Source organism: Rutilus rutilus (assembly GCF_951802725.1).
Source record: "Rutilus rutilus genome assembly, chromosome: 19".
Taxonomy (NCBI): Eukaryota; Metazoa; Chordata; class Actinopteri; order Cypriniformes; family Leuciscidae; genus Rutilus; species Rutilus rutilus.
This window is the reverse complement of record NC_140232.1, coordinates 29,355,503-29,370,566: the sequence shown is the minus strand read 5'-3', so window position 1 is coordinate 29,370,566 and position 15,064 is coordinate 29,355,503. Positions and strand designations below refer to the sequence as shown.

Sequence of the window (15,064 nt, the reverse complement as noted above, 5' to 3'; positions counted from 1 at the left end):
ACGCGACGACGCTCTTTGGACTGGGGAAGCAAAGACTAAACAACGCCTTTGGCATATTTTCCCTCACCAGCTAGTTTATTTCATGTGCAAAGCAACGATGCATATCAAGCATATAAAAAGTACATACATTGACTTTCATTTTGAGCAACGGAAACATTACCTAAATATTTAATAGTACCATTCACATCGACAACAACGACAAAAGCATTGTATGAACATTTTCAGCCTTTTCAAAGTAATCAGTATGAAAATACGTATGTTTTCAGTCACAGTTTTCAGTTTATCATAAAATGTCTCAAAATGTTTCCTTAATCCTTCAAGCGGCTTCATTAGTGATGATGAAACTGAAATGTCAAGTTCAGGGGCTGGTTGCATAAACAGCCATTATGTTAAGACAGTGTCTTAAGTTCTAGTATGACCCTCTAGCAGACGCAGTTAGTCAGGGGCACTCAGTCTTACTTTTCGGTATCAAATTAGGCCACTTACATTTTTATGTAGGCTAACGGATTTAAAAAAGCAATGAAAAGGCTTAAAGAAAAAAATAATTGATGTCTAATTAAGACAAGCTTTAGTGGTTTATGCAACCAGTCCCAGGTGAAGTATACCAGACGTACCAACAATATTGTACAAAAGTGTACAAGTGGGTCAAGAAGTTTGAGACCACATTGGATCCAGAAATGTAAATAGGCATTTCATATTTAACACAAAGTTATGATGTAAAACAAAGAAGAAATAAATCAAGATGCTAATCAAAGAAGCAACTGTGCCCATAGCAGTGCACAATATGTTCTTTGGAACATTTCTAAATCATGGTGATAGCATGTTCATCAGAGAGAAAAAAATTACAAGTTGTCTCAGATGTTCGGACCCCATTGTATGTCTTGGGTTAAAATAAAGACATTTTCACCAGCTGATCCTTCCTGATTTTACATTCCTACATACATCAAAAAAGAAACATTCTTTTAAAGGAATAGTTCACCCAAAATGACAAATCTGTCATCATTCACTCTTCTTCATCATGTTGTTCCTAAAAATTGTTATATATTTTTTCTCTGTAAAACACAAAATTACAATTGCTAGAAGAAATCTTAAACAGTTCTTGCCATACATTGCTTGTTGGAACTTGACAGGAGGGTGAGAATTGTAATTTTTGGGTGAGCTATTCGTTTAGAGTGGGTGAGCAGCATTACAATGACCGAAGCACTTCTGTGAACCACTGAACAACAAAAGCAACAAAGTAGAGCTGCACGATTAATCGTTAAACGACTGTGATTCAAATACCCAGGCGATCTTTTTCCTAAAATGACATCGAATCGGCTATGTCTATAGATAATGTGAAACTGGTTCACACTGCATTGCATGCTGGGGCGGTGCCACCATTTTGGGAGGATTGCCCTCTGCTACTAATCCTTTGACAAGTATGATCACAGCGAACATTCAAATCTGTGTTCGCGCTTCCGCTGACCCAGAGAAAGCAGATGTCATGTATTGGTATGAAACAGCTTCACAAACAGTCTTTTCACCCACACAGTATCATTAATTCTGTGTTACAGTAATTCAAGTTATCACGGAAGTAGCCTACTGGGATAAAAGTTTATAGTTCAGATATAAACGCTTATGTCTACAGTAGCAATCAAAATAGAGTAAATCAACTTTTAAAAGTAACTCAATGCTTCAAATAAAGAATGCATCATTTCACCAGTAGGTGGCGACAAGTGAATGTTACATTCATTTGTCATTTAATCATTCGAGATTTGTTAAAAAATGCTGATTCATCAAGTAATGAACCAAGTGAAGTCTTTATGAGTGAGTCATTGAATCAATCACTCAAACCAATTTTTTTAAATAATTCATTCAAATTAATTACACATTTTTAAATAGACTGCAGCAATTAACATTTTGTCAGAACCTCTAGTTAATTACGTAATTTTGTTTAGTTGTTTTTTCAGAATCATGGGAGAATCGTGATTTCTATTTTAAACAAAAAAAGAATCGCGCAGCTCTACAACAAAGAGCTAAAATCACAACACTATCATTGTGCTGGCCAGAAGTATCCATTAAAGCAACTAAACATCAGTGGAGCGGAGATGGTCAAGACTGTGAGAAAAGTCTGTGTCGCTGGGAGCGAGCTGAGGCTGGGAATGGTGCCGTTGTCGATCTTTTGACTGAGAGACGTGGCTTGTGTGCGAGAGTGAGGGGAGAGAGCTGTACGGCCCTTCTTTTTGACCCTCCTCCTTCAAATGCTTCTCCTGATTGGGCACCGGGGTCCACGGTTGCCACGAATCTACAGTGGAGCAGCTCTTCATCAGCTGAGGCTTCCTCTGCGCAGAAAAGACTTTGCTGGAAGAGCGGAACTGTCAATCAAGAGAAGACGACTATGAGACATGCTCATGCATTTTTTTTAAGGTGCACATTTTTGCAAAGGTGCAAAAAAGCTAGAATAGTTGTTAATTTTGTAGAAGCTGATGTGATGTTAAGGCGTTTTACATTGGATGGTGATAAAATATACAGTATTTATATTTGATATAATAATTACAATTTCTAGTTATAACAATTACTAGTTATTTCCCATTTCTAGTGGGGTTCTATATAGACCTTATGTAGCTCCGCCTCTGTTGTGTTCGGTTTTCCGGCTTGTATTTCCACAGCATGAAGGTAAGATCGTACTGATTTATAATGAACCGCTCATTTTAAAATCTTTAAAATATCCGCTTCAAACATTACAATGCTGATGATAACTTTTTTTTTTATTTCATGATAACTTTCAGTAACTCTACAATAAATTAATCCACTTCACCAGCTAATTATTCTTCGACGGCGATGCCATAGAAATATACAGAGCTACCACAAAAACGCAAGTTCAAAGACAAAATCCTAAAGATGGCTGTGTGCTTGTTTCTCTGGCGCATAAGTTCTACAGAACCCTAGGGTTCTTGACTCAATTTAAAAGAACACTTTATGCCAAAAAAGGTTCTATATAAGGAGAAATGTCATAATACTTTGCATAATACTTTCACGTTTAACAGGTTTTCAAGTTGTTTTCTAGTGATAGTGTTAACGAATGGTTTAATTCATAACATTTATTCTAAATAAAAAATGAATTAAAGGGTTAGTTCAGCCAAAAAGGAAAATTCTGTCAGTAATTACTCGCCCTCATGTTGTTCCAACCCCGTAAGACCTTCGTTCATCTTCGGAACACCAATTAAGATATTTTTGATTAAATCTGAGAGCTGGCTCACTCCTCCATAGGCTTCTAAGGGAATGAAACTTGCTGGTGCAAAAATGTTTTTAAAGAGATCGTTAATATAGTCCAAGTGACTACAGTGGCTCAATCTTAAGTTTATCAAGCGACGAGAATACTTTTTGTGTGCAACCCCCCCCAAAAAATAACGACTTTATTCCACTATTCATTTCCTTCTCTCTGGGCCTCGAGTCTTTTCACGTAGTGTTCTAGCGCAGCGCGTCTGTGTTGTACGTCACACGCATCACACACATGACAAGCGTCGGCCAATAGTGAGCCTACGTGGTGACGTGCAACACAGACGCGCTGCGCAAAAACACTACGTGAAAAGACTCGAGGCCCAAAGAGAAGGAAATGAATAGTGGAATAAAGTCGTTTTTTTTGTCGTTTTTTTGCGCACAAAAAGTATTCTCGTCGCTTGATATACTTAAGATTGAGCCACTGTAGTCACTTGGACTATATTAACGATCTCTTTAATACATTTTCTGGGCCAGCAAGTTTCATTCCCTTGAAGCCAATGGAGGAGTGAGCCAGCTCTCAGATTTAATCAAAAATATCTTAATTTGTGTTCCGAAGATGAACGAAGGTCTTACGGGGTTGGAACATCATGAGGGTGAGTAATTACTGACAGAATTTTCATTTTTGGGTGAACTAACCCTTTAAAACAAGATTAATTAATTAATAATAAATCCATAAAATGATCCCATGATGGGAACCCTAAAAGGCCTGACAGAACCCTTTACGGTTCTATATAGAACCTTTTCTTCTAAGAGTGTATATTCACAAAGCCAGATGGAATGGAAAACTGAAAACTGTTTGAATTAAAACTGACATCAAAACATATTTGGAAACAATATCTGAAAGTACAAACTTGAAAGAATATATATATATTTTTTCTTACCCTGACATGTACTCTTATTTGTACAATGCTTGGTTCTCAAAAAAAAAAAAAAAAAAACTGTGAAATGCTAAAACAAATTTATTTTTTTGACAGCTACCTGAAAGATCAAAATCAATGATGTCATTGATGACTGTGATCTAATCCATATCATCTTTAAGTACATTTTTACCTTAGGTGGCCCTCTAAAGTCTTCAATTTTTGAGGAAATATCCTTGATCCAGCCCTTCATGTCTTCTGGAGTGTCTGTCTGCATGTAAACAGAACATGAGTTAAGTTGACAAGATGTTTTAGTTGAGCTATTATGATATACTGTATATAAGAATCTAAGGATTCTCAATAACAACCTGTGTGTGTTACTTTGAGAGAGCAACCATAGAATTATTTATAATCATTGGTGATTTATGTAGTTATCATTTGATTAACATGTTAATCATTCATTCATATTATTGTTTGATTTACCTTACCTTCCTTTCAACAAAATTTATTTATTCATATTATTTGATTTACATAATTTATAATTGTATTATTATTCATTTATGTAATTTTATGTTTTCATATTTTATATTACTTATTATTTTACCTATTTCCTTGCTCTTGCAATGCTTGCTATTGTTGTTTAATCTTACGATTGTGTGGTTTGAAGGGATTTTTGTTTTCATGTGTAAGTGATCAGAAAATGTCTCCATTTCAAGGTTTTTAACATCACAGGATGACGTTGTGAAGTAGTAATATTCCATTGTTTTTGCTGTGGTGTAATAACACTTGTTCAATCAACATTCAGACGAAGAAGGAGCATTGAAACATACGCAACTAAGATTATTTGATAAACTCTGCTCTTTTTATTATCATCACTTCATCTCATGCTTCTGCTCTTCCCTGGCTTTCTCAGTCAAACTCTCAGGCTGAGACTGGAAGACTGATATCTACTGGCAGGGATTCTGCATCTGGGGTCGCATCAATACAGACCCTTTCCAAAAAATTTGAATATCATGGAAAAGTTGATTTATTTCCATAATTCCATTCAAAACGTTAAACTTCCATAGATTATAGATTCAGGGCCCACAACTTAAACGATTTCAAGTATTTAGGTGTTTATTTGTACATAATTTGGGCTTCCAGCTCATAAAACCCACGAAAACAGGATTTAAAAAAAATAGAATATTACATGAAATCACACAGTAATTACACAGTGATACCATGGTCATTGAACCAGGTTTTGGTTATTTTGGCAGTGTGGGCAGGTGCAAATCCTGCTGGAAAATGAAGTCAGCATCTCCATAAAGCTTGTCTGCTGAAGGAAGCATGAAGTGCTCTGAAAATGTCCTGGTAGACGGCTGCGTTGAGTGGACAGCACAGTGGACCAACACCAGCCGATGACCAACACAGACTGTGGAAACTTCACACTGGACTTCAAGCATCTTGGATTGTGTGCCTCTCCATTCTTCCTCCAGACTCTGGGACCTTGGTTTCCAAATGAGATGCAAAATTTGCTCTCATCAGAAAAGAGGACTTTGGTCCACTGTGCTTTATTAAATCCAGAGTCAACGCAGCCGTCTACCAGGACATTTTCAGAGCACTTCATGCTTCCTTCATTTTCCAGCAGGATTTGCACCTGCCCACACTGCCAAAAGAACCAAAACCTGGTTCAATGACCATGGTATCACTGTGTAATTACTGTGTGATTTCATGTAATATTCTAATTTTTTGAAATCCTGTTTTCGTGGGTTTTATGAGCTGGAAGCCCAAATTATGTACAAATAAACAACTAAATACTTGAAATCGTTTAAATTGTGGGCCCTGAATCTATAATCTATGGAAGTTTAACGTTTTGAATGGAATTATGGAAATAAATAAACTTTTCCATGATATTCAAAATTTTTGGAAAGGGTCTGTATATATGATATTTCTGACATGGAGATCCATCTGATTTAACAATACATATCAATCAAATATTAATAAACATTATGTATTTAAAAATTATGATTTGACTAATTGACCTGATTTATAGTCCACAGACCTGATGGCTTTGTTTACCAAGTAACATTAAAGGAATAATAAAAAATAAAAATAAAAATATATATACATTAATTTGCTTAAATGTTTTATATGTTTTCTTAGTTTTTATGTATCTTATTGTTTGTTTCCTTGGCTTTTGTGAAGTACTTTGGTCAACACCAGTTGTTTTTAAACGTGGTATACAAATAGTACAATTGTATTGTATAATTCACCACATCATAATTTACATTGCACACATATTTACTACTCATTTTGTTTCAAACCCATATGCTTTTCAGGCAAGCAGAATGTCCAAGCTGCTTTTATATGTTCCATTGAAAAAAAAGAAATGATTTTGGTACAACATGAGGGCAGTGTTATTTTAGTATTTTCCATATACTATTTTAGCATTTAATCATATTTTGAATTAGCTTTTATTTTTATATTTGTGATTTTAATTAATGACTTTTAGTCATTTCAAGTGTTTTATCTACCTTCAATTTTAATAATTTTTATTTCACTTTTAGTGTTAGTAATTTTAGTGCATCAAATATTTTTTTTCACTTTATTGCCAAGGCAACATTTCTAATTCACGTTTTTAAGTTAAAAATTTTCATCTAATATTTATTTTTATTATAGGTTTTAATAGATTCCATTTGAGTTGAATGTTCCATCTTTAGTCCTTTAATTAAAGGATTAAAGATCTTCATAAGTCTATTTGCATTTACAACATGCCTCAGCACTACAATAGCCACTTAAACACCTGTCATACTTGAAAAGCATTTATAAAGCATATATTTTACGTTTCGCTTGAGTGATAGAGCATTTATGCAAGGACGATAAAAAAAACAGTTAATCTTAAAATACATTCACACACAGCTGCAGATTTGGATGCCAGTCATTGAGATGAACCATGTGTGCATTATGTGGTTCACCTACCTAAACATGATTTTTTTTAATAACTTTTATCACTGACACCTGGATCATTATTATCAAATCCATTTAGCCCAGAGTTACCTGGATGTAGAAGGTTCTGGTACTTGTGATGATTTCAAAAAGGTTATCACGAGACAGCAGATCCCTACAACAAACAACACAATTAATAATTACAACATCTTTTTTTTGACATTTGAACAATAGAATGATAGTGTGTGTGTGTGTGTGTGTGTGTGTGTGTGTGTGTGTGTGTGTGTGTGTGTGTGTGTGTGTGTGTGTGTGTGTGTGTGTATACCAGTATCACCAGTCACTTTATTAGGAACACCAGTTCAACTGCTTGTTAACGCAAATATCTAATCAGCCAATTACATGACAGCATGGATTTAAGCATGTAGACATGGTCAAAACACCTGCTGAAGTTCAAACTGAGCATCAGAATGGGGAAAAATGGTGATTTAAATGACTTTAAACGCACAACCATCTCTAAGGTTTACAGAGAAAGTCAGAAAAAGAGAAAATATCCAGTAAGTTCTGCCTTGCCGTTGCCAGAGGTCAGAGAAGAATGGCCGGACTAGTTTGAGCTAACAGAAAGGCAACAGTAGCTCACATCACACTTGTTACAACCGAGGTGAAGAAGAGCAATACTAAACGCACAACAGGTCCAACCTTGAAGCAGATGAGCTACAGCAGCAGAAGACACACCGGTGACACTCCTGTCAGCTAAGACCAGGAAACTAACTGACGTTACAATTTGCACTGGCTCATCAACATTATTGTCCAAGATTGGAAAAAACATCGCCTGGTCTGATAAGTCTCGATTTCTGCTGCAAGATTCAGATGGTAGGATTAAGGATTTGGCATAAACAACAGGAAAGCATGGATCCATCCTGCCTTGTATCAACGTTTCAGGCTGCTGGTGGTGTAATGGTGTGTGGGATATTTTCTTGGCATACTTTGGGCCTCTTTGTACCAATCAAGCATCGTTTAAACGCCACAGCCGACCTGAGTATTGTTGCTGTCCATATCCATCTCTTTGTGACCCCAGCGCATCATCTTTTAAAGCTACTTCCAGCAGAAAAACACACCATGTCACAAAGCTAAGCTCATCTCAAACTGGTTTCTTGAACTCAAATGGCCTCCACAGTCACCAGATCTCAATCGAATAGAGGAACAGAGGATGTGGAACGGGAGATTCGCATCATGGATGTACAGCCTACAAATCTGCAGCAACTGTGTGATGCAATCATGACAATATGGACCAAAATCTCTGAGGAATGTTTCCAGCACCTTGCTGAATCTATGCCATTAAAATCTGAAGGAAACCCGGTTCTAGCAAGGTGTACACAATACACCCTATCATTTTATTGTTCAAAAGTTTGGGGTCAGAAAGTTTATTTTTCATTTTATTTTCATTTTATTCAATATTACAGATTTACTATATTTTTGATCAAATAAATGCAGCCTTGGTGACAGAACTTACCTACTCCAAACTACACTGCTCAAAAAAAATAAAGGGAACACTAAAATAACACATCCTAGATCTGAATGAATGAAATAAGCTTATTAAATACTTTTTTCTTTACATAGTTGAATGTGCTGACAACAAAATCGCACAAAAATTATCAATGGAAATCAAATTTATCAACCCATGGAGGTCTGGATTTGGAGTCACACTCAAAATTAAAGTGGAAAACCACACTACAGGCTTATCCAACTTTGATGTAATGTCCTTAAAACAAGTCAAAATGAGGCTCAGTAGTGTGTGTGGCCTCCACACGCCTGTATGACCTCCCTACAACACCTGGGCATGCTTCTGATGAGGTGGCGGATGGTCTCCTGAGGGATCTCCTCCCAGACCTGGACTAAAGCATCCGCCAACTCCTGGACAGTCTGTGGTGCAACGTGGCGTTGGTGGATGGAGCGAGACATAATGTCCCAGATGTGCTCAATTGGATTCAGGTCTGGGGAACGGGCGGGCCAGTCCATAGCATCAATGCCTTCCTCTTGCAGGAACTGCTGACACACTCCAGCCACATGAGGTCTAGCATTGTCTTGCATTAGGAGGAACCCAGGGCCAACCGCACCAGCATATGGTCTCACAAGGGGTCTGAGAATCTCATCTCGGTACCTAATGGTAGTCAGGCTACCTCTGGCGAGCACATGGAGGGCTGTGCGACCCCCCAAAGAAATGCCACCCCACACCATTACTGACCCACCGCCAAACCGGTCATGCTGGAGGATGTTGCAGGCAGCAGAACGTTCTCCACGGCGTCTCCAGACTCTGTCACGTCTGTCACATGTGCTTAGTGTGAACCTGCTTTCATCTGTGAAGAGCACAGGGCGCCAGTGGCGAATTTGCCAATTTGCCAATCCTGGCAGTGCTCCTCCTGCTCCTCCTTGCACAAAGGCGGAGGTAGCAGTCCTGCTGCTGGGTTGTTGCCCTCCTGCGGCCTCCTCCACGTCTCCTGATGTACTGGCCTGTCTCCTGGTAGCGCCTCCATGCTCTGGACACTACGCTGACAGACACAGCAAACCTTCTTGCCACAGCTCGCATTGATGTGCCATCCTGGATGAGTTGCACTACCTGAGCCACTTGTGTGGGTTGTAGACTCATGCTACCACTAGAGTGAAAGCACCGCCAGCATTAAAAAAAGTGACCAAAAAATCAGCCAGGAAGCATAGGAACTGAGAAGTGGTCTGTGGTCACCACCTGCAGAACCACTCCTTTATTGGGGGTGTCTTGCTAATTGCCTATAATTTTCACCTGTTGTCTATCCCATTTGCACAACAGCATGTGAAATTGATTGTCAATCAGTGTTGCTTCCTAAGTGGACAGTTTGATTTCACAGAAGTGTGATTGACTTGGAGTTACATTGTGTTGTTTAAGTGTTCCCTTTATTTTTTTGAGCAGTGTATATATACTGTATATATATCTCACCCAAAAGTGAGTACACCCCTCACCCTCAACATTTTAGTATATCTACTCAAGGAACAATACTATAGAAATGAAACTTGGATATATTTTAGAGTAGTCAATGTGTTGCTTGTATAGCAGTATATATTGACTGTCCTCTGAAAATAACTCAACACACAGCCATTATTGTCAAAATAGCTGGCAACATAAGAGAGTACACCATAAGTGAACATGTCAAAACTGTGTCCAAAGTGTCAATATTTTGTGTGAGCACCATTGTTATCTAGCACTGCCTTAATCCTCCTGGCCATGGAGTTCACCAGAGCTGCACAGGTTGTTGCTGGGATCCTCTTCCACTCCTCCATAATTACATCACGGAGCTGCTGGATGTTAAACACATGGTGTTTCTCCACCTTCCGCTTGAGGATCACCACAGGTGCTCAATAGGGTTCAGGTCTGGAGACATACTTGTACACTCAATCACCTTCAGCTTCCTCATCAAGGCAGTTTTCATCTTGGTGGTGCGTTTGGGGTCGTTATCATGCCATTCGGCACATTTTCTGAAGGGAGGGCATCATGTTCTGCTTCAGAATGTCACAGTACATGTTGGAATCCATGTTTTCCTCAATGAAGTGCAGCTCCCCTAGCCTAGAAATCTAGACGCACCCTAGCGGCAGCAAAATGAATTTTGCTTCCAGGGTAGTCTAGCAACTCTCCATAGACCTTCTAGCTGCAAAAAAATAAATTGGGTCAAGCCAATCACGTTGTGATATCACATAATGACGACAGAGTTGCGACGGTTTCCTGCTACTTGAAAACAAAGAATGACGGCTGCTGGAGAACAGTCTTTCGAATCGGCTTTGGCCGCGACTCTGGAGGACTTGGAGTTATGTTTTTCTATGAGAAAAGAGCAAAGAACGGCACTTAAGTCATTCTTAAAAAAGGAAGATGTGTTCGTAGTTTTGCTGGCCAGATTCAAAAGTTGAATCTATCAAGTAACGTTCGCTCCGCTGTTGGGAAAACGCTCTGGTTGGTTGAAGCGCTGTCCTATTGCGTGCAGAGGGAATTTGAAAGACAGCCGTTTATCCCGCCCCTCGGATTGAGCCGTGTCTATGGTGAGTTGCCAGACCTAACATCTTGATGTAGGTCTGGCTTGCCAGGCTACAGCTCCCCAGTACCAGCAGCACTCATGCAGCCCCAAACCATGATGCTACCACCACCATGCTCGACTGTAGGCAAGACACAATTTTCTTGGTACTCCTCACCAGGGCATCACCACACATGTTGGACACCATCTGAGCCAAACAAGTTTATCTTAGTCTCATCAGACCACAGGACATGGTTCCAGTAATTCATGTCCTTGGACAGGTTGTCATCATGAAACTGTTTGCAGGCTTTCTTGTGAGCCAGCTGAGTGTGCGGCGTATGGTCTGAGCACTGACAAGCTGACCTTCCGCTTCTGTGACCTCTAAAGCAATGCTGGCAGCACTCATGCGTCTGTTTCTTCAGCCAGCTTTTGCACCTGACGCACAGCACGAGGACTCAACTTCTTTGATTGACCCTTACGAGGCCTGTTCCGAGTGGAACCCGTCTTGGAAAACCTCCGTATGACCCTGGCCTGTACTATAACTCAGTTTCAGGGTGTTACCAATCCTCTTATAGCCTAGGTCAACTTTGTGGAGAGCAACTATTCTAATTCTCAAATCCTTAGAGAGTTCTTTGCCATGAGGTGCCATGTTGAACATCCAGTGGTCAGTATGAGAGAATTGTACTCAAAGCACAAATTTTAACTGCTCTAATACAAGATACAACAATTTGTATGGTCCTGTCAAGCAGACAAAAACATGAACATGATGAATAGGACATGTGGCTTTGCATGGTTAAACGATGTACAGCTATTATCACTTAGGGTGTACTCACTTTTGTTGCCAGTTATTTTGACAATAATGGCTGTAAATATATACTGCTATACAAGCAGCACATTGACTACTCTACAATATATCCAAGTTTCATTTCTATAGTATTATCCCTTGAGAAGATATACTAAAATGTTTGCTAAAATGTGAGGGGTGTACTCACTTTTGTGAGATACTGTATATATGTATACATTTTAAAGCTTGAAAGCTACAGAAATGCCAGAAATGTGAACTACTTGTTGGTTTGTGACCAAAACCAACAAGAAAAAACACACAAAAAAGTCCTCACCCTGATTTTACAAGGCACTCGTTGACTCTCAGCACATCCCGCAGTCGAATACTGCGCAACGGTTCCTTATCCTAAAAAGAGACAGGTGTACATTAACTGTTCATGATATACATATAAATCACTTGCTTTCTGTTAAAGAGTTTTCCATTCCAGCGTCTCACCATTTCAGATTTATAGTAGCTCACAGTTTGGTCATCTAAAACAAAAAACCTCCTCTTCCAGCTTTTCCTCTGAAAGAACATTTGGTTCAGTGATGGTGATGTCAAAATGAATTTAACAAAAGTTTTATAGCAGTGTTTCTAGTTTTGCAGGGTCCATATTTTACATAAACTATGAACTTCAATAAGCCCATCAATATGCTAAATTATTAACTTGACAAACTAAGGACATACTGGTTATTCCCAAAAATCACAAGACACTGGTCTTACCACATTGCCTTGCTTGACACAGAAGCCAGACCTCACGACATTTGGACGCACACTCTGGCATCTTCTTAAAGTGACGTGTGACCCTGGATCACTCGTGAAGACATCCTCAGAATCGCTCTGAGGAACCTAACAGATTTATGTTTATGTTTTCCTGTCAACTACATTAAAAACATGAATAAAGAACACACAAATACATTACCTGTTGGACTGGCGTGTGCACAACCACTCCTCCGACAATTTCTGTTTTATACGCCTGTCCAGATGTCGAATGACTTGGGTTTGAAACATTTGTGACATCAGAGCTTTGGGCCACTGGTGAAGCTTTTGGAACCTTAAAAAAGATATTTACTAATTAAAGAGGACCTATTATGCTTCTTTTTTTTTTTTTACATGTTCAACTTTCTTTAGTGTGTAATGTTGCTGTTTGAGCAAGAAAAAGGTCTGCAAAGTTTCAAAGCACAAAGTCACTCCAAAGAGAGTTATTCTCTATATCAGTACTGTTTCTGAACTCTCTGAAACGCCTCGATTGTAGTCTTGAGTTTTCTTCGAGGAACAGATACACATTTCAGAAATATAGTCAAAGCGGTTGACCAATCACAACACACTGGTCAAGTCAACCAATTAGAGCACATTGAGCTTTTCGGAAGGAGGGGCTTCATAAGACATGAATAATCTTTCATATCTAACTAATTTTCGAGAAGCTCTAAGCATGCTTATTCATGGATAACACCCAGGTTTGTCACATTTCTTGGAATACATATGAGATATGATGAAATGCCAAAAAATGACAGCAGTGAAGTGAGTATGCAAAAAGCTTGACATACTGTAATTTTGGTGGCATTATTCAGAGCAATGACCCATTCCTTCAAGTCCACAGCATCATTAGCCTGCAGAAAGTACCGTCTAGACAATGCATTTATTACTGGAAGAAAACAAAACAAAACAATGGTTAGTTATTGATACTATGAAAAAACACACAAAAAAACCCCACATATCCACATAATGTACTTACCAAAACAGAACTCTGCCTTTGGTTTCTGTTTTGCTGATGCTTCATTAACCTACAATCAAGTTAAATCAAATTTAAATAAGCAAAAATAAGTAATAATAAAAGAGCCTTATATTTCTTTTTATATTATGGTAGAATATATGATACCTTTGAAATGTAACTGAGTCGCAAACTCCCAACAGACTCTGTTCCCACAGGTAGGTTCTGTTTTTTAAGGAAACAGGGAAAAATTGTTATGCAAAATGGGATTACAATTTTTTAGGATGCAAATTTGAGTTTTAGAGTGTAGGTAAATAGGAAGATCCTCTATAATTCCATAACGTCTGTTTAAAGCTACGCTTGAACATAAAGAGCAATACCTGTGGATTGTCCATATACCATAGGAGAAAATTCTCATGAGTATCCAAGATAAAATAACGCCGGTAAAACCTATCACTGTTCTCATTTTCCTCAATATCCAGGAATCCACAGGTCCGGTTTTGTCTGTCCAGGTAAGGCATGTCCCAGATCTACAAAGAAAAACAAAACATATAACACTGAATCTCACATATAACTCTGGGTCTCTGCCATCTTTAAATAAAGAAAACCTTTGCTTTTAGTTTTTGAGAATACAAATAATATATAATATATACCATAAAATTGCACGCACGTGCATGCACACACACAGTTTAATGACTGCAAATGAGATGATCCCTATATATACATATTCACACAATATTTACAAAAAATGGCCTACTAGTAAAAAAAGAACATATGGATATTTTTATCTTTACTCTCTCAATACTAGATTCGAGATTCCCACACCTTTAAAAAATAAAAAATAAAAAATCCCCAGTGGCTCATGATTACTAGAAAATAAATCTAGTAGTCTCTTTTTACAGAGACTGCACTTAGAATAATTTTTAGCAAATAAAACCTGTAGAGCTGAGCATAGCTAGAAATATGAAAATGAAGGACTATAAAAGTTTCCATGACTTTCCATGAACGTGGGAATCCTGTAAATCCAACATAGGTAGAACAAAAACAAGTTTTCAGAGTGTTCTTGACAGGTGGATTCAGGTGTGGTTCACCTGGACCAGGATTTCATCAATTCCCAATGGAAAACTGTATTACGAGTATGAGATCAAGCTTTTGGAGAGGAAGTCGGTATTGCGCATAACTGCCACACCTAATATCAACTTACTTCACTTCCAGAATCCCCAAGGCTCGTGACTCATCCGCGTTCCGCTGTGTGTGTTTTGTTCAGCGCGCTCTCAGAACATAATTCACGCACAATGCGCGCTCATTTATCCGCGAAAACTGATGAAAGCTCCGCGCAGAAAGCCGAGCCTTGTGCCACTCGCGCAGCCTCTTTCCGGGTTGACAGCAAGTTGAGTTAAAACCAAAACTAAACGCATCCGGTAGTGGATCTTTATTTTTTTTTCACGTACGGAAA

At 38.4% G+C, this 15,064-nt stretch overlaps 1 protein-coding gene across 1 annotated transcript; it reads right to left on the bottom strand.

Moving 5' to 3' along the window:
- Positions 1–152: 152 nt before the first annotated feature.
- Positions 153–15,012, bottom strand: plekha2 (pleckstrin homology domain containing A2). Its single transcript, XM_084388578.1, has 12 exons — positions 14,813–15,012; positions 13,989–14,138; positions 13,777–13,833; positions 13,633–13,681; positions 13,445–13,542; positions 12,820–12,951; positions 12,621–12,746; positions 12,354–12,422; positions 12,193–12,263; positions 7,155–7,218; positions 4,312–4,389; positions 153–2,354 (listed from the first exon to the last, which is right to left on the bottom strand). Exons 2-12 carry the CDS (start codon positions 14,127–14,129, stop codon positions 2,067–2,069), a joined length of 1,173 nt encoding a protein of 390 aa, XP_084244704.1. The 5' UTR covers positions 14,130–14,138; positions 14,813–15,012; the 3' UTR covers positions 153–2,066.
- Between the last annotated feature and the right edge of the window lie 52 nt (positions 15,013–15,064).